The sequence below is a fragment of the Oncorhynchus mykiss genome, chromosome 26 (genome assembly GCF_057628025.1).
Source record: "Oncorhynchus mykiss isolate SJ-2025 chromosome 26, ASM5762802v1, whole genome shotgun sequence".
In the NCBI taxonomy this organism is placed as follows: domain Eukaryota; kingdom Metazoa; phylum Chordata; class Actinopteri; order Salmoniformes; family Salmonidae; genus Oncorhynchus; species Oncorhynchus mykiss.
Window position 1 is genome coordinate 51,871,422 of NC_143047.1, and position 20,192 is coordinate 51,891,613.

At 45.8% G+C, this 20,192-nt stretch overlaps 1 protein-coding gene across 6 annotated transcripts in view; it reads right to left on the bottom strand.

Annotated features, from left to right (window-relative positions):
• Positions 1-3,430: 3,430 nt before the first annotated feature.
• The window catches only part of akap13a (A-kinase anchoring protein 13a), a 77,076-nt gene continuing 60,314 nt past the window's right edge, over positions 3,431-20,192 (bottom strand). For all 6 annotated transcript variants that reach the window (XM_090222045.1, XM_090222044.1, XM_090222047.1 and 3 more), the window contains one exon: positions 3,431-7,272. In XM_090222045.1, the coding sequence (XP_090078171.1) occupies positions 7,223-7,272 (50 nt within the window). In that variant the 3' untranslated portion in view covers positions 3,431-7,222. The remainder of the gene's footprint in view (positions 7,273-20,192) is intronic.

The window sequence follows — 20,192 nt, forward strand, 5'->3', positions numbered from 1 at the left end:
TCTTTAAGGTACGGTGATCGTGTCTTTAAAGTACGGTGATCATGTCTTTAAGGTACATGTCTTTAAGGTACAGTGATCAGGTACGGTGATCATGTCTTTAAGGTACGGTGATCATGTCTTTAAGGTACGGTGATCATGTCTTTAAGGTACGGTGATCATGTATTTAAGGTACGGTGATCATGTCTTTAAGGTACGGCGATCATGTCTTTAAGGTACGGTGATCAGGTACGGTGATCATGTCTTTAAGGTACGGTGATCATGTCTTTAAGGTACGGCGATCAGGTACGGTGATCATGTCTTTAAGGTACGGTGATCATGTCTTTAAGGTACGGTGATTATGTCTTTAAGGTACGGTGATCATGTCTTTAAGGTACGGTGATCATGTCTTTAAGGTACGGTGATCATGTCTTTAAGGTACGATGATCATGTCTTTAAGGTACATGTCTTTAAGGTACGGTGATCATGTCTTTAAGGTACATGTCTTTAAGTTACGGTGATCATGTCTTTAAGGTACATGTCTTTAAGGTACGGTGATCATGTCTTTAAGGTACTGTGATCATGTCTTTAAGGTACATGTCTTTAAGGTACGGTGATCAGGTCTTTAAGGTACGGTGATCATGTCTTTAAGGTACGGTGATCATGTCTTTAAGGTACGGCGATCATGTCTTTAAGGTACGGTGATCATGTCTTTAAGGTACGGCGATCATGTCTTTAAGGTACGGTGATCATGTCTTTAAGGTACGGTGATCATGTCTTTAAGGTACGGTGATCATGTCTTTAAGGTACGGTGACAGCACGACAGAAGATGAAACGTTCCTGTGTTTCCTTTTCATTAGTATATATTTATATATTACATATCTTTAATATATTTACGTTTCATTTGGAGATGTCAGTCTGCCATGTCTGTCGCGAAGGACACACCCCTTTTTTGGGGAGAAACTGATACTGTCAAACTATTGGCAGGGACTTGATGAAAGCCTTACTGCTCTCTAATTGGCTGCGTCAGAGTTCTCATGCTAATGAGGCTCCCTCATTTCTGTCCAATGAACTGGAGGAAGGGAGAAACTCACCAATCAACAGCCAACAAAGTACAATTCTATTTGAATTCAAGTGAATGTACATAATGTACATGTCTGTATGTTAACTTATCTTTCCTTGGATTCTTTAAGTTCCTTTTCCAACACGATGGCTATAAATGGACTAACTACATCATCTCTGACTTCTGTTTTTAATCAAAGTTACGATCACAGAGGTGATCGGTTATTGTCTTCGGGACTCACATATAGGGAGGGTTAAGTTCATTGACTCTAGAAAGAGAAGGAGAGACTTTTTACAATGCGGAGTGCCCCAAAAGAGAGATTTCTCCAAATCAGTGGAGGCTGGCGGAGGGGAGGGCGGCTCACAATAATGGCTTGAACAGAGCGAATGGAATGGAATCAAACACATGGAAACTCTGTGTTGTGATGTATTTAATACCACTCCACTCATTCCGTGATGTATTTAATACCACTCCACCCTCTCCTCTCCAGCCACCCTAGTCCCACAACCCCCTCTGTCTGTCACCACACACAGACACACACTGAATAATGTGTTAAGATGTCCCACAACCCCCTCTGCCTGTCACCACACACAGACACACACTGAATAATGTGTTAAGATGTCCCACAACCCCCTCTGCCTGTCACCACACACAGACACACACTGAATAATGTGTTAAGATGTCCCACAACCCCCTCTGCCTGTCACCACACACAGACACACACTGAATAATGTGTTAAGATGTCCCACAACCCCCTCTGCCTGTCACCACACACAGACACACACTGAATAATGTGTTAAGATGTCCCACAACCCCCTCTGCCTGTCACCACACACAGACACACACTGAATAATGTGTTAAGATGTCCCACAACCCCCTCTGCCTGTCACCACACACAGACACACACTGAATAATGTGTTAAGATGTCCCACAACCCCCTCTGCCTGTCACCACACACAGACACACACTGAATAATGTGTTAAGATGTCCCACAACCCCCTCTGCCTGTCACCACACACAGACACACACTGAATAATGTGTTAAGATGTCCCACAACCCCCTCTGCCTGTCACCACACACAGACACACACTGAATAATGTGTTAAGATGTCCCACAACCCCCTCTGCCTGTCACCACACACAGACACACACTGAATGTGTTAAGATGTCCCACAACCCCCTCTGCCTGTCACCACACACAGACACACACTGAATAATGTGTTAAGATGTCCCACAACCCCCTCTGCCTGTCACCACACACAGACACACACTGAATAATGTGTTAAGATGTCCCACAACCCCCTCTGCCTGTCACCACACACAGACACACACTGAATAATGTGTTAAGATGTCCCACAACCCCCTCTGCCTGTCACCACACACAGACACACACTGAATAATGTGTTAAGATGTCCCACAACCCCCTCTGCCTGTCACCACACACAGACACACACTGAATGTGTTAAGATGTCCCACAACCCCCTCTGCCTGTCACCACACACAGACACACACTGAATAATGTGTTAATATGTCCCACAACCCCCTCTGGTATTGGTAGTATCACCATCCCCACTAACTAACAACAGGCTGGAACGGGGCCATTGTCTACTATACTGGTAGTATCACCATCCCCACTAACTAACAACAGGCTGGAACGGGGCCATTGTCTACTATACTGGTAGTATCACCATCCCCACTAACTAACAACAGGCTGGAACGGGGCCATTGTCTACTATATTGGTAGTATCACCATCCCCACTAACTAACAACAGGCTGGAACGGGGCCATTGTCTACTATATTGGTAGTATCACCATCCCCACTAACTAACAACAGGCTGGAACGGGGCCATTGTCTACTATATTGGTAGTATCACCATCCCCACTAACTAGCAACAGGCTGGAACGGGGCCATTGTCTACTATATTGGTAGTATCACCATCCCCACTAACTAGCAACAGGCTGGAACGGGGCCATTGTCTACTATATTGGTAGTATCACCATCCCCACTAACTAACAACAGGCTGGAACGGGGCCATTGTCTACTATATTGGTAGTATCACCATCCCCACTAACTAACAACAGGCTGGAACGGGGCCATTGTCTACTATATTGGTAGTATCACCATCCTCACTAACTAACTACAGGCTGGAACTGGGCCATTGTCTACTATATTGGTAGCGTTGCCATCCCCACTAACTAACAGTAGAAGAAGTAACTGAGTAGACATTTTAATCAGATGAACTTCCATAAGAGTTCTTTATTATGAGGGAAATATGACTTTACGTGACATTCCACCAAACAGCTGGGAATCAGAGATAACGTCTCATCATAAAACGCTGACATAAATCACAGATCAACACTAAAACAAATGATTCAGACTTTTACATCAGTCTTTTTATTTTACATATCTGTTTATTCATAGTTTTATTATTTGACATTATTCAGAAAGAGAACATTTCTGTACCTTAATTAAAAACATGTCTTTCCTTTCCAAACAGAGCAGGGTTGCAGAATTCCAGTAACTTTCAAAATAATTCCCTGTTTTTCCAGAGATCTGAGGATCGCTGATTCCCTGGTTTTCCATAAATCTGAGGATTGCTGATTCCCTGGTTTTCCAGAGATCTGAGGATCGCTGATTCCTTCTTCCCTCAATATTCTGGGAATATTCAACAGTAAACCCTGATCAGTGTATTAAAGTTACAGGAACTTTTCAACCCGAAGACAGAGGTCGAAAACCACCTGTGGTTCATCCTGACAAGATGTTGGGTTGTATTTTGTGCACTTCATCTTTATATTGAAAGCTAAACAAGCGTCCCAAATGGTACCCTATTCCCTATATAGTGCACTACTTTAGACCAGAGCCATTTGGCACCCTATTCCCTACATAGTGCACTACTTTAGACCAGAGCCATATGGAACCCTATTCCCTACATAGTGCACTACTTTAGACCAGAGCCCAATGGCACCCTATTCCCTATATAGTGCACTACTTTAGACCAGAGCCCTATTGCACCCTATTCCCTACATAGTGCACTAGTTTTAACCAGAGCCCATTGAGGGGTCCACATTGTGTTTCTATTAAATTATTGATTTCATTGAATAAGGAACTAACTCCTGACTACTCATTATATTGTATTATTTCATACTCATCTTGGGGACAATGAACCCACATATGAAATAAAATTGACAGACAGACAGAGCAGCCCTAAGAAAGGTTAACAAGTCAAATATACTGTCAGGTGAAAATGATTAAGTTTAGCATTCATTAGCACAATTGTTTGCATTCCCCATTCTGACGGACGTCATGATTGGACATGTTGTTACGTTAAGGATTAATATACATTACCAGTCAAAAGTTTGGACACACCTACTCATTCAAGGGTTTTTAGTTTTTACTATTTTCTACATTGTAGAATAAGAGTGAAGACATAAAAACTAGGAAATAACACATATGGAATCATGTAGTAACCAAAAAAAGTGTTAAACAAATCAAAATATGTTTCATATTTTAGATTCTTCAACATAATAGATTCTCCTAACATAATAGTTTGTGGTGCTTTCGCTGTAAAGCACTTGTATTTTCATCAACATTTATAATGAGTATTTCTGTAAATTGATGTTCTCTTCAATATCACCGGATGTTTTTGGAACTACTGAACATAACGCTCTGAGATTTTTTTATATAAATATGAACTTTTTTTTATCGAACAAAACATAAATGTATTGTCTACCATGAAGTCTTATGAGTGTCATCTGATGAAGATCATCAAAGGTTAGTGATTAATTCTATCTCTATTTCAGATTTTTGTGACTCCACTCTTTACCTGGAAAATGGCTGTGTTTTTCTGTTGCTTGGCTCTGACCTAACATAATCGTTTGAATTTTAATTATGAGATTTCTGTTGTTTTGAATTTGGCGCCCTGCACTTTCACTGGCTGTTGTCATATCGACCACGTTAACGGGATCTCAGCCCTAAGAAGTTTTAAACAAATAACAAATATATTTGAGATTTGAGATTCTTCAAAGTAGCCACCCACCCGGCCTTGATGACCGCTTTGCATACTCTTGGCATTCTCTCAACCAGCTTCACCTGGAACATTCTTGAAGGAGTTCCCACATATGCTGAGCACTTGTTGGCTGCTTTTCCATCACTCTGCGGCCCAACTCATCCCAAACCATCTCAATTGGGTTGAGGTCAGGTGATTGTGGATGCCAGGTCATCTGATGTAGCACTCCATCACTCTCCTTCTTGGTCAAATATCCCTTACACAGCCTGGAGGTGTGTTTTGGGTCATTGTCCTGTTGATAGACAAATGATAGTCCCACTAAGCGCAAACCAGATGGGATGGCGTATCGCTGCAGAATGCTGTGGTAGCCATGCTGGCTTAGTGTGCCTTGAATTGTAAATAAATCACAGACAGTGTCACCAACAAAGCACCATCACACCTCCTCCTCCATGCTTCAAGGTGGGAACCACACATGTGGAGATCATCCGTTCACCTACTCTGCATCTCACAAAGACATGGTGGTTGGAACCAAACATTTCAAATTTGGACTCATCAGACCAAAGGACAGATTCCCACCGGTCTAATGTCCATTGCTCGTGTTTCTTGGCCCAGCAAGTCTTTTCTTCCTATTGGTGTCCTTTAGTAGTGGTTTCTTTGCATCAATTCGACCACGAAGGCCTGATTCAAACAGTCTCCTCTGAACAGTTGATGTTGAGATGTGTCTCTTACTTGAACTCTTTGAAGCATTTACTTAGGCTGCAATCTGAGGTACAGTGAACTCTAATGTACTTATCCTCTGCAGTAGAGGTAACTCTAATGTACTTATCCTCTGCAGCAGAGGAAACTCTGGGTCTTCCTTTCTTGTAGCGGTCCTAATGAGGCAGTTTTATCAGAGCACTTGATGGTTTTTGCGACTGCACTTTCAAAGTTCTTGACATTTTTTTGTACGGACTGACCTTCATATCTTAAAGTAATGATGGGCTGTCGTTTCTCTTTGCTTATTTGAGCTGATCTTTCCATAATATGGACTTGGTCATTTACCAAATAGGGCTATATTCTGTATACCATTCCTAAGAAGGAAAGACATTCCACAAATGTACTTTAATCAAGGCACACCTATTAATTTTTTTAAAATCCAGGTGACTACCTCATGAAGCTGGTTGAGAGAAGGCCAAGAGTGTGCAAAGCTGTCATCAAGGCAATGGGTGGCTACTTTTAAGAATCTGAAATATAAAATATATTTTGATTTGTTTAACGTATTGTTGGTTACAACATGATTCCATATGTGTTCTCTGGTTCTTCAGCTATTAGTAACAAGTGGCTCTTAAACATTGAACCACAACAACGATCAACTGACATCAGTCTTTGAGTTTTCTCCAGTTCTTATGGGACTATATAGTATCAATATTGTGTAGACTGATTTGTATAAACAACATATTGATTATCGATCTTGGACATGCACCAGAAAAGATGATTAATGTGATCAATAGCATCACATGTAAAATGTATTGAGATTATTGCAACATGTCAAGCACATCAGGAGCACAGTATCTAACATAGAAGCAGTGTCCTTATTGTTATAGACAGTCTTTAACCAACAGTATCTAGCATAGAAACAGTTTCCTTATTGTTATAGACAGTCTTTAACCTACAGTATCTAGCATAGAAACAGTTTCCTTATTGTTATAGACAATCTTTAACCTACAGTATCTAGCATAGAAGCAGTTTCCTTATTGTTATAGACAATCTTTAACCAACAGTATCTAGCATAGAAACAGTTTCCTTATTGTTATAGACAATCTTTAACCTACAGTATCTAGCATAGAAGCAGTGTCCTTATTGTTATAGACAATCTTTAACCTACAGTATCTAACATAGAAACAGTTTCCTTATTGTTATAGACAATCTTTAACCTACAGTATCTAACATAGAAACAGTTTCCTTATTGTTATATTTTTCGAGAAGGTGACAGTCAGGAGCCAATCTGTAGTGAGCACTGAGACAGAACATTGCAGCTGGAGCTTATGACTCACATGACGAGAGACCTTCCACTTCCTATTGTGTGTCAGTTGGGAATTGTTTGTGAGGACTTAGAGTGTTTGACGATGGGGGGACTTGGCCTTCCAGTCAGCTGGTGAGAGGGACGTTGCATTGACAGGAGATGAAGAGGGTTCTCCTCAGCAGAAGTAGATCTCTCCATCTATAGGAGGCTCTAGGTGCTGGGTATCTACGGAGACAAACAGATAAACAGACTACAATCAAACCGCTGTCGTATTTACACTGCCTAGGGAAAGTCTACACACCCCTCGTACAGTCTTCACATTTTGCTGCACAACATTTTTTAAATAATCATTTGATTAAAACATTTGATTCAATTGGATCACATTTTCAAGTATTGTGGTGGCAGCATCATGTTATGGGTATGCTTGTCATCGGAAAGGACTGTGGAGTTTGTTAGGATCAGAAAAATATGAAGGGAGCAGTCTTCTGAAACCTAACTCTGGGATAGAGTTGTTGAGTGTTCCTGATGGGTCCAGTCTCAGTCCTGCTTTAAATTTGCGTAAAAATCAGAGACATGGTCTGAATATTTCTGTCCACCAATGACTCTCAAATAAATATACTAAACTTGAGTAATAATGACAAAAACTATGTTTAAATGTCGCCCTAAGAGTAACACACAGATGGAGGTATCGTATTCCAATTGTTGCCAAAGGTGATCACACCAAGCATTAACTCTCAGTGTGAAGACATAAGCAATAAAGACAACTTTGTTTTTAACCTGTGTAATTCATTTGGAAAACCCTCAGATCCCAGCAGATAAAGACATGGCACTGGAGTAGAATTTCCCAGGCCACAGACCTAACAACCAATAACTGGACTGGATTGTGGTCTCAACAACATTCTAATGCTTTCTTTTTTACTGTAGTGTAGTTATACCTGCTGACTGTCCTCCCTGTCTCAACACTGTAGTTATACCTGCTGACTGTCCTCCCTGTCTCAACACTGTAGTTATACCTGGTGACTGTCCTCCCTGTCCCAACACTGTAGTGTAGTTATACCTGCTGACTGTCCTCCCTGTCTCAACACTGTAGTGTAGTTATACCTGGTGACTGTCCTCCCTGTCTCAACACTGTAGTTATACCTGATGACTGTCCTCCCTGTCTCAACACTGTAGTTATACCTGGTGACTGTCCTCCCTGTCTCAACACTGTAGTTATACCTGCTGACTGTCCTCCCTGTCCCAACACTGTAGTGTAGTTATACCTGCTGACTGTCCTCCCTGTCTCAACACTGTAGTTATACCTGCTGACTGTCCTCCCTGTGTCAACACTGTAGTTATACCTGCTGACTGTCCTCCCTGTCCCAACACTGTAGTGTAGTTATACCTGCTGACTGGCCTCCCTGTCTCAACACTGTAGTTATACCTGCTGACTGTCCTCCCTGTCCCAACACTGTAGTTATACCTGATGACTGTCCTCCCTGTCCCAACACTGTAGTGTAGTTATACCTGATGACTGTCCTCCCTGTCTCAACACTGTAGTTATACCTGGTGACTGTCCTCCCTGTCTTAACACTGTAGTTATACCTGATGACTGTCCTCCCTGTCTCAACACTGTAGTTATACCTGCTGACTGTCCTCCCTGTCTCAACACTGTAGTTATACCTGCTGACTGGCCTCCCTGTCTCAACACTGTAGTTATACCTGGTGACTGTCCTCCCTGTCTCAACACTGTAGTGTAGTTATACCTGCTGACTGTCCTCCCTGTCTCAACACTGTAGTTATACCTGCTGACTGTCCTCCCTGTCTCAACACTGTAGTTATACCTGCTGACTGTCCTCCCTGTCTCAACACTGTAGTGTAGTTATACCTGCTGACTGTCCTCCCTGTCTCAACAGTGTAGTGTAGTTATACCTGCTGACTGTCCTCCCTGTCTCAACACTGTAGTGTAGTTATACCTGCTGACTGTCCTCCCTGTCTCAACACTGTAGTTATACCTGCTGACTGTCCTCCCTGTCCCAACACTGTAGTGTAGTTATACCTGCTGACTGTCCTCCCTGTCTCAACACTGTAGTGTAGTTATACCTGCTGACTGTCCTCCCTGTCTCAACACTGTAGTTATACCTGCTGACTGTCCTCCCTGTCTCAACACTGTAGTTATACCTGCTGACTGTCCTCCCTGTCTCAACAGTGTAGTGTGGTTATACCTGCTGACTGTCCTCCCTGTCTCAACACTGTAGTTATACCTGCTGACTGTCCTCCCTGTCTCAACAGTGTAGTGTGGTTATACCTGCTGACTGTCCTCCCTGTCTCAACACTGTAGTGTAGTTATACCTGGTGACTGTCCTCCCTGTCCCAACACTGTAGTTATACCTGATGACTGTCCTCCCTGTCCCAACACTGTAGTGTGGTTATACCTGATGACTGTCCTCCCTGTCCCAACACTGTAGTTATACCTGCTGACTGTCCTCCCTGTCTCAACACTGTAGTGTAGTTATACCTGCTGACTGTCCTCCCTGTCTCAACACTGTAGTTATACCTGCTGACTGTCCTCCCTGTCTCAACACTGTAGTGTAGTTATACCTGGTGACTGTCCTCCCTGTCTCAACAGTGTAGTGTAGTTATACCTGCTGACTGTCCTCCCTGTCTCAACACTGTAGTTATGCCTGCTGACTGGCCTCCCTGTCCCAACACTGTACTGTAGTTATACCTGCTGACTGTCCTCCCTGTCTCAACACTGTAGTTATACCTGCTGACTGTCCTCCCTGTCTCAACACTGTAGTTATACCTGCTGACTGTCCTCCCTGTCTCAACACTGTAGTTATACCTGCTGACTGTCCTCCCTGTCCCAACACTGTAGTTATACCTGCTGACTGGCCTCCCTGTCTCAACACTGTAGTTATACCTGCTGACTGGCCTCCCTGTCTCAACACTGTAGTTATACCTGCTGACTGGCCTCCCTGTCTCAACACTGTAGTGTAGTTATACCTGGTGACTGTCCTCCCTGTCTCAACACTGTAGTTATACCTGCTGACTGTCCTCCCTGTCTCAACACTGTAGTGTAGTTATACCTGGTGACTGTCCTCCCTGTCTCAACACTGTAGTTATACCTGGTGACTGTCCTCCCTGTCTCAACACTGTAGTTATACCTGCTGACTGTCCTCCCTGTCCCAACACTGTAGTGTAGTTATACCTGCTGACTGTCCTCCCTGTCCCAACACTGTAGTTATACCTGCTGACTGGCCTCCCTGTCTCAACACTGTAGTTATACCTGATGACTGTCCTCCCTGTCCCAACACTGTAGTTATACCTGCTGACTGGCCTCCCTGTCTCAACACTGTAGTTATACCTGCTGACTGGCCTCCCTGTCTCAACACTGTAGTTATACCTGCTGACTGTCCCCCCTGTCTCAACACTGTAGTGTAGTTATACCTGCTGACTGTCCTCCCTGTCTCAACACTGTAGTTATACCTGCTGACTGTCCTCCCTGTCTCAACACTGTAGTTATACCTGCTGACTGTCCTCCCTGTCTCAACAGTGTAGTGTAGTTATACCTGGTGACTGTCCTCCCTGTCTCAACACTGTAGTGTAGTTATACCTGCTGACTGTCCTCCCTGTCTCATCACTGTAGTGTAGTTATACCTGGTGACTGTCCTCCCTGTCTCAACACTGTAGTGTAGTTATACCTGCTGACTGTCCTCCCTGTCTCAACACTGTAGTTATACCTGCTGACTGGCCTCCCTGTCTCAACACTGTAGTTATACCTGCTGACTGGCCTCCCTGTCTCAACACTGTAGTTATACCTGCTGACTGGCCTCCCTGTCTCAACACTGTAGTTATACCTGCTGACTGGCCTCCCTGTCTCAACACTGTAGTTATACCTGCTGACTGTCCTCCCTGTCTCAACACTGTAGTTATACCTGCTGACTGTCCTCCCTGTCTCAACACTGTAGTTATACCTGATGACTGTCCTCCCTGTCTCAACACTGTAGTGTAGTTATACCTGCTGACTGGCCTCCCTGTCCCAACACTGTAGTTATACCTGCTGACTGGCCTCCCTGTCTCAACACTGTAGTGTGGTTATACCTGCTGACTGTCCTCCCTGTCCCAACACTGTAGTTATACCTGCTGACTCTCCTCCCTGTCTCAACACTGTAGTTATACCTGCTGACTGTCCTCCCTGTCCCAACACTGTAGTTATACCTGCTGACTGGCCTCCCTGTCTCAACACTGTAGTTATACCTGCTGACTGTCCTCCCTGTCTCAACACTGTAGTTATACCTGCTGACTGTCCTCCCTGTCTCAACACTGTAGTTATACCTGCTGACTGTCCTCCCTGTCTCAACACTGTAGTTATACCTGCTGACTGTCCTCCCTGTCTCAACACTGTAGTGTAGTTATACCTGGTGACTGTCCTCCCTGTCTCAACAGTGTAGTTATACCTGCTGACTGTCCTCCCTGTCTCAACACTGTAGTTATACCTGCTGACTGTCCTCCCTGTCTCAACACTGTAGTGTAGTTATACCTGCTGACTGTCCTCCCTGTCTCAACACTGTAGTTATACCTGCTGACTGGCCTCCCTGTCTCAACACTGTAGTGTGGTTATACCTGCTGACTGTCCTCCCTGTCCCAACACTGTAGTTATACCTGCTGACTGTCCTCCCTGTCTCAACACTGTAGTTATACCTGCTGACTGTCCTCCCTGTCTCAACACTGTAGTTATACCTGCTGACTGTCCTCCCTGTCCCAACACTGTAGTGTGGTTATACCTGCTGACTGTCCTCCCTGTCCCAACACTGTAGTGTGGTTATACCTGGTGACTGTCCTCCCTGTCTCATCACTGTAGTGTGGTTATACCTGCTGACTGTCCTCCCTGTCTCAACACTGTAGTGTAGTTATACCTGCTGACTGTCCACCCTGTCTCAACACTGTAGTTATACCTGCTGACTGTCCTCCCTGTCTCAACACTGTAGTTATACCTGCTGACTGTCCTCCCTGTCTCAACACTGTAGTTATACCTGCTGACTGTCCTCCCTGTCTCAACACTGTAGTTATACCTGCTGACTGTCCTCCCTGTCTCAACACTGTAGTTATACCTGCTGACTGTCCTCCCTGTCTCAACACTGTAGTGTAGTTATACCTGCTGACTGTCCTCCCTGTCTCAACACTGTAGTTATACCTGCTGACTGTCCTCCCTGTCTCAACACTGTAGTGTAGTTATACCTGCTGACTGTCCTCCCTGTCTCAACACTGTAGTTATACCTGCTGACTGTCCTCCCTGTCCCAACACTGTAGTGTGGTTATACCTGCTGACTGTCCTCCCTGTCTCAACACTGTAGTGTAGTTATACCTGCTGACTGTCCTCCCTGTCTCAACACTGTAGTTATACCTGCTGACTGTCCTCCCTGTCTCAACACTGTAGTGTAGTTATACCTGCTGACTGTCCTCCCTGTCCCAACACTGTAGTGTAGTTATACCTGCTGACTGTCCTCCCTGTCTCAACACTGTAGTTATACCTGCTGACTGTCCTCCCTGTCTCAACACTGTAGTGTAGTTATACCTGGTGACTGTCCTCCCTGTCTCAACACTGTAGTTATACCTGCTGACTGTCCTCCCTGTCCCAACACTGTAGTTATACCTGCTGACTGTCCTCCCTGTCTCAACACTGTAGTTATACCTGCTGACTGTCCTCCCTGTCTCAACACTGTAGTTATACCTGCTGACTGTCCTCCCTGTCTCAAAACTGTAGTGTAGTTATACCTGCTGACTGTCCTCCCTGTCTCAACACTGTAGTTATACCTGCTGACTGTCCTCCCTGTCTCAACACTGTAGTTATACCTGCTGACTGTCCTCCCTGTCTCAAAACTGTAGTGTAGTTATACCTGCTGACTGTCCTCCCTGTCTCAACACTGTAGTTATACCTGCTGACTGTCCTCCCTGTCTCAACACTGTAGTTATACCTGCTGACTGTCCTCCCTGTCTCAACACTGTAGTTATACCTGCTGACTGTCCTCCCTGTCTCAACACTGTAGTGTAGTTATACCTGCTGACTGTCCTCCCTGTCTCAACACTGTAGTTATACCTGGTGACTGTCCTCCCTGTCTCAACACTGTAGTTATACCTGCTGACTGTCCTCCCTGTCTCAACACTGTAGTTATACCTGGTGACTGTCCTCCCTGTCTCAACACTGTAGTTATGCCTGCTGACTGTCCTCCCTGTCTCAACACTGTAGTTATACCTGCTGACTGTCCTCCCTGTCTCAACACTGTAGTTATACCTGCTGACTGTCCTCCCTGTCTCAACACTGTAGTTATACCTGCTGACTGTCCTCCCTGTCTCAACACTGTAGTGTAGTTATACCTGCTGACTGTCCTCCCTGTCTCAACACTGTAGTTATACCTGCTGACTGTCCTCCCTGTCTCAACACTGTAGTTATACCTGGTGACTGTCCTCCCTGTCTCAACACTGTAGTGTAGTTATACCTGCTGACTGTCCTCCCTGTCTCAACACTGTAGTTATACCTGGTGACTGTCCTCCCTGTCTCAACACTGTAGTTATACCTGCTGACTGTCCTCCCTGTCTCAACACTGTAGTGTAGTTATACCTGCTGACTGTCCTCCCTGTCTCAACACTGTAGTTATACCTGCTGACTGTCCTCCCTGTCTCAACACTGTAGTTATACCTGCTGACTGTCCTCCCTGTCTCAACACTGTAGTTATACCTGCTGACTGTCCTCCCTGTCTCAACACTGTAGTGTAGTTATACCTGCTGACTGTCCTCCCTGTCCCAACACTGTAGTTATACCTGCTGACTGTCCTCCCTGTCTCAACACTGTAGTTATACCTGCTGACTGTCCTCCCTGTCTCAACACTGTAGTTATACCTGGTGACTGTCCTCCCTGTCTCAACACTGTAGTTATACCTGCTGACTGTCCTCCCTGTCTCAACACTGTAGTTATACCTGCTGACTGGCCTCCCTGTCCCAACACTGTAGTTATACCTGCTGACTGTCCTCCCTGTCTCAACACTGTAGTTATACCTGCTGACTGTCCTCCCTGTCTCAACACTGTAGTTATACCTGCTGACTGTCCTCCCTGTCTCAACACTGTAGTGTGGTTATACCTGCTGACTGTCCTCCCTGTCTCAACACTGTAGTTATACCTGCTGACTGTCCTCCCTGTCTCAACACTGTAGTTATACCTGCTGACTGTCCTCCCTGTCTCAACACTGTAGTTATACCTGCTGACTGTCCTCCCTGTCTCAACACTGTAGTTATACCTGCTGACTGTCCTCCCTGTCTCAACACTGTAGTTATACCTGCTGACTGTCCTCCCTGTCTCAACACTGTAGTTATACCTGCTGACTGTCCTCCCTGTCTCAACACTGTAGTTATACCTGCTGACTGTCCTCCCTGTCTCAACACTGTAGTGTAGTTATACCTGCTGACTGTCCTCCCTGTCTCAACACTGTAGTGTAGTTATACCTGCTGACTGTCCTCCCTGTCTCAACACTGTAGTTATACCTGCTGACTGTCCTCCCTGTCTCAACACTGTAGTTATACCTGCTGACTGTCCTCCCTGTCTCAACACTGTAGTTATACCTGCTGACTGTCCTCCCTGTCTCAACAGTGTAGTGTAGTTATGCCTGCTGACTGTCCTCCCTGTCTCAACACTGTAGTTATACCTGCTGACTGTCCTCCCTGTCTCAACACTGTAGTTATACCTGCTGACTGTCCTCCCTGTCTCAACACTGTAGTTATACCTGGTGACTGTCCTCCCTGTCTCAACACTGTAGTTATACCTGCTGACTGTCCTCCCTGTCTCAACACTGTAGTGTAGTTATACCTGCTGACTGTCCTCCCTGTCTCAACACTGTAGTTATACCTGCTGACTGTCCTCCCTGTCTCAACACTGTAGTTATACCTGCTGACTGTCCTCCCTGTCTCAACACTGTAGTTATACCTGCTGACTGTCCTCCCTGTCTCAACACTGTAGTTATACCTGCTGACTGTCCTCCCTGTCTCAACACTGTAGTGTAGTTATACCTGCTGACTGTCCTCCCTGTCTCAACACTGTAGTTATACCTGCTGACTGTCCTCCCTGTCTCAACACTGTAGTGTGGTTATACCTGCTGACTGTCCTCCCTGTCTCAACACTGTAGTGTAGTTATACCTGCTGACTGTCCTCCCTGTCTCAACACTGTAGTTATACCTGCTGACTGTCCTCCCTGTCTCAACACTGTAGTTATACCTGCTGACTGTCCTCCCTGTCTCAACACTGTAGTTATACCTGCTGACTGTCCTCCCTGTCTCAACACTGTAGTTATACCTGCTGACTGTCCTCCCTGTCTCAACACTGTAGTTATACCTGCTGACTGTCCTCCCTGTCTCAACACTGTAGTGTAGTTATACCTGCTGACTGTCCTCCCTGTCTCAACACTGTAGTTATACCTGCTGACTGTCCTCCCTGTCTCAACACTGTAGTTATACCTGCTGACTGTCCTCCCTGTCCCAACACTGTAGTGTGGTTATACCTGCTGACTGTCCTCCCTGTCCCAACACTGTAGTGTAGTTATACCTGCTTACTGTCCTCCCTGTCTCAACACTGTAGTTATACCTGGTGACTGTCCTCCCTGTCTCAACACTGTAGTTATACCTGCTGACTGTCCTCCCTGTCTCAACACTGTAGTGTAGTTATACCTGCTGACTGTCCTCCCTGTCTCAGCACTGTAGTGTAGTTATACCTGCTGACTGTCCTCCCTGTCTCAACACTGTAGTTATACCTGGTGACTGTCCTCCCTGTCTCAACACTGTAGTTATACCTGCTGACTGTCCTCCCTGTCCCAACACTCTAGTGTAGTTATACCTGCTGACTGTCCTCCCTGTCTCAACACTGTAGTTATACCTGCTGACTGTCCTCCCTGTCTCAACACTGTAGTGTAGTTATACCTGCTGACTGTCCTCCCTGTCTCAACACTGTAGTTATACCTGCTGACTGTCCTCCCTGTCTCAACACTGTAGTTATACCTGCTGACTGTCCTCCCTGTCTCAACACTGTAGTTATACCTGCTGACTGTCCTCCCTGTCTCAACACTGTAGTGTAGTTATACCTGCTGACTGTCCTCCCTGTCTCAACACTGTAGTTATGCCTGCTAACTGTCCTCCCTGTCTCAACGTAGTTATACCTGCTGACTGTCCTCCCTGTCTCAACACTGTAGTGTAGTTATACCTGCTGACTGTCCTCCCTGTCTCAACACTGTAGTTATACCTGGTGACTGTCCTCCCTGTCTCAACACTGTATTTATACCTGCTGACTGTCCTCCCTGTCTCAACACTGTAGTGTAGTTATACCTGCTGACTGTCCTCCCTGTCTCAACACTGTAGTTATACCTGCTGACTGTCCTCCCTGTCTCAACACTGTAGTTATACCTGCTGACTGTCCTCCCTGTCTCAACACTGTAGTTATACCTGCTGACTGTCCTCCCTGTCTCAACACTGTAGTGTAGTTATACCTGCTGACTGTCCTCCCTGTCTCAACACTGTAGTGTAGTTATACCTGCTGACTGTCCTCCCTGTCCCAACACTGTAGTTATACCTGCTGACTGTCCTCCCTGTCTCAACACTGTAGTTATACCTGCTGACTGTCCTCCCTGTCTCAACACTGTAGTTATACCTGCTGACTGTCCTCCCTGTCTCAACACTGTAGTTATACCTGCTGACTGTCCTCCCTGTCTCAACACTGTAGTTATACCTGATGACTGTCCTCCCTGTCTCAACACTGTAGTTATACCTGCTGACTGTCCTCCCTGTCTCAACACTGTAGTTATACCTGCTGACTGTCCTCCCTGTCTCAACACTGTAGTGTGGTTATACCTGCTGACTGTCCTCCCTGTCTCAACACTGTAGTTATACCTGCTGACTGTCCTCCCTGTCTCAACACTGTAGTTATACCTGCTGACTGTCCTCCCTGTCTCAACACTGTAGTTATACCTGCTGACTGTCCTCCCTGTCTCAACACTGTAGTTATACCTGCTGACTGTCCTCCCTGTCTCAACACTGTAGTTATACCTGCTGACTGTCCTCCCTGTCTCAACACTGTAGTGTAGTTATACCTGCTGACTGTCCTCCCTGTCTCAACACTGTAGTGTAGTTATACCTGCTGACTGTCCTCCCTGTCTCAACACTGTAGTTATACCTGCTGACTGTCCTCCCTGTCTCAACACTGTAGTTATACCTGCTGACTGTCCTCCCTGTCTCAACACTGTAGTTATACCTGCTGACTGTCCTCCCTGTCTCAACACTGTAGTTATACCTGCTGACTGTCCTCCCTGTCTCAACAGTGTAGTTATACCTGCTGACTGTCCTCCCTGTCTCAACACTGTAGTGTAGTTATACCTGCTGACTGTCCTCCCTGTCTCAACACTGTAGTGTAGTTATACCTGCTGACTGTCCTCCCTGTCTCAACAGTGTAGTGTAGTTATGCCTGCTGACTGTCCTCCCTGTCTCAACACTGTAGTTATACCTGCTGACTGTCCTCCCTGTCTCAACACTGTAGTTATACCTGCTGACTGTCCTCCCTGTCTCAACACTGTAGTGTAGTTATACCTGCTGACTGTCCTCCCTGTCTCAACACTGTAGTTATACCTGCTGACTGTCCTCCCTGTCTCAACACTGTAGTTATACCTGCTGACTGTCCTCCCTGTCTCAACACTGTAGTGTAGTTATACCTGCTGACTGTCCTCCCTGTCTCAACACTGTAGTTATACCTGCTGACTGTCCTCCCTGTCTCAACACTGTAGTTATACCTGCTGACTGTCCTCCCTGTCTCAACACTGTAGTTATACCTGCTGACTGTCCTCCCTGTCTCAACACTGTAGTGTAGTTATACCTGCTGACTGTCCTCCCTGTCCCAACACTGTAGTGTAGTTATACCTGCTGACTGTCCTCCCTGTCTCAACACTGTAGTTATACCTGCTGACTGTCCTCCCTGTCTCAACACTGTAGTTATACCTGCTGACTGTCCTCCCTGTCTCAACACTGTAGTTATACCTGCTGACTGTTCTCCCTGTCTCAACACTGTAGTGTAGTTATACCTAATGACTGTCCTCCCTGTCTCAACACTGTAGTTATACCTGCTGACTGTCCTCCCTGTCTCAACACTGTAGTTATACCTGCTGACTGTCCTCCCTGTCCCAACACTGTAGTGTGGTTATACCTGCTGACTGTCCTCCCTGTCCCAACACTGTAGTGTAGTTATACCTGCTTACTGTCCTCCCTGTCTCAACACTGTAGTTATACCTGGTGACTGTCCTCCCTGTCTCAACACTGTAGTTATACCTGCTGACTGTCCTCCCTGTCTCAACACTGTAGTGTAGTTATACCTGCTGACTGTCCTCCCTGTCTCAGCACTGTAGTGTAGTTATACCTGCTGACTGTCCTCCCTGTCTCAACACTGTAGTTATACCTGGTGACTGTCCTCCCTGTCTCAACACTGTAGTTATACCTGCTGACTGTCCTCCCTGTCTCAACACTCTAGTGTAGTTATACCTGCTGACTGTCCTCCCTGTCTCAACACTGTAGTTATACCTGCTGACTGTCCTCCCTGTCTCAACACTGTAGTGTAGTTATACCTGCTGACTGTCCTCCCTGTCTCAACACTGTAGTTATACCTGCTGACTGTCCTCCCTGTCTCAACACTGTAGTTATACCTGCTGACTGTCCTCCCTGTCTCAACACTGTAGTTATACCTGCTGACTGTCCTCCACTGTAGTTATACCTGCTGACTGTCCTCCCTGTCTCAACACTGTAGTTATACCTGCTGACTGTCCTCCCTGTCTCAACACTGTAGTGTAGTTATACCTGCTGACTGTCCTCCCTGTCTCAACACTGTAGTGTAGTTATACCTGCTGACTGTCCTCCCTGTCCCAACACTGTAGTTATACCTGCTGACTGTCCTCCCTGTCTCAACACTGTAGTTATACCTGCTGACTGTCCTCCCTGTCTCAACACTGTAGTTATACCTGCTGACTGTCCTCCCTGTCTCAACACTGTAGTTATACCTGCTGACTGTCCTCCCTGTCTCAACACTGTAGTTATACCTGCTGACTGGCCTCCCTGTCCCAACACTGTAGTTATACCTGCTGACTGTCCTCCCTGTCTCAACACTGTAGTTATACCTGCTGACTGTCCTCCCTGTCTCAACACTGTAGTTATACCTGCTGACTGTCCTCCCTGTCTCAACACTGTAGTGTGGTTATACCTGCTGACTGTCCTCCCTGTCTCAACACTGTAGTTATACCTGCTGACTGTCCTCCCTGTCTCAACACTGTAGTTATACCTGCTGACTGTCCTCCCTGTCTCAACACTGTAGTTATACCTGCTGACTGTCCTCCCTGTCTCAACACTGTAGTTATACCTGCTGACTGTCCTCCCTGTCTCAACACTGTAGTTATACCTGCTGACTGTCCTCCCTGTCTCAACACTGTAGTGTAGTTATACCTGCTGACTGTCCTCCCTGTCTCAACACTGTAGTTATACCTGCTGACTGTCCTCCCTGTCTCAACACTGTAGTGTAGTTATACCTGCTGACTGTCCTCCCTGTCTCAACACTGTAGTTATACCTGCTGACTGTCCTCCCTGTCTCAACACTGTAGTTATACCTGCTGACTGTCCTCCCTGTCTCAACACTGTAGTTATACCTGCTGACTGTCCTCCCTGTCTCAACACTGTAGTGTAGTTATACCTGCTGACTGTCCTCCCTGTCTCAACACTGTAGTTATACCTGCTGACTGTCCTCCCTGTCTCAACACTGTAGTTATACCTGCTGACTGTCCTCCCTGTCTCAACACTGTAGTGTAGTTATACCTGCTGACTGTCCTCCCTGTCTCAACACTGTAGTGTAGTTATACCTGCTGACTGTCCTCCCTGTCCCAACACTGTAGTTATACCTGCTGACTGTCCTCCCTGTCTCAACACTGTAGTTATACCTGCTGACTGTCCTCCCTGTCTCAACACTGTAGTTATACCTGCTGACTGTCCTCCCTGTCTCAACACTGTAGTTATACCTGCTGACTGTCCTCCCTGTCTCAACACTGTAGTTATACCTGCTGACTGGCCTCCCTGTCCCAACACTGTAGTTATACCTGCTGACT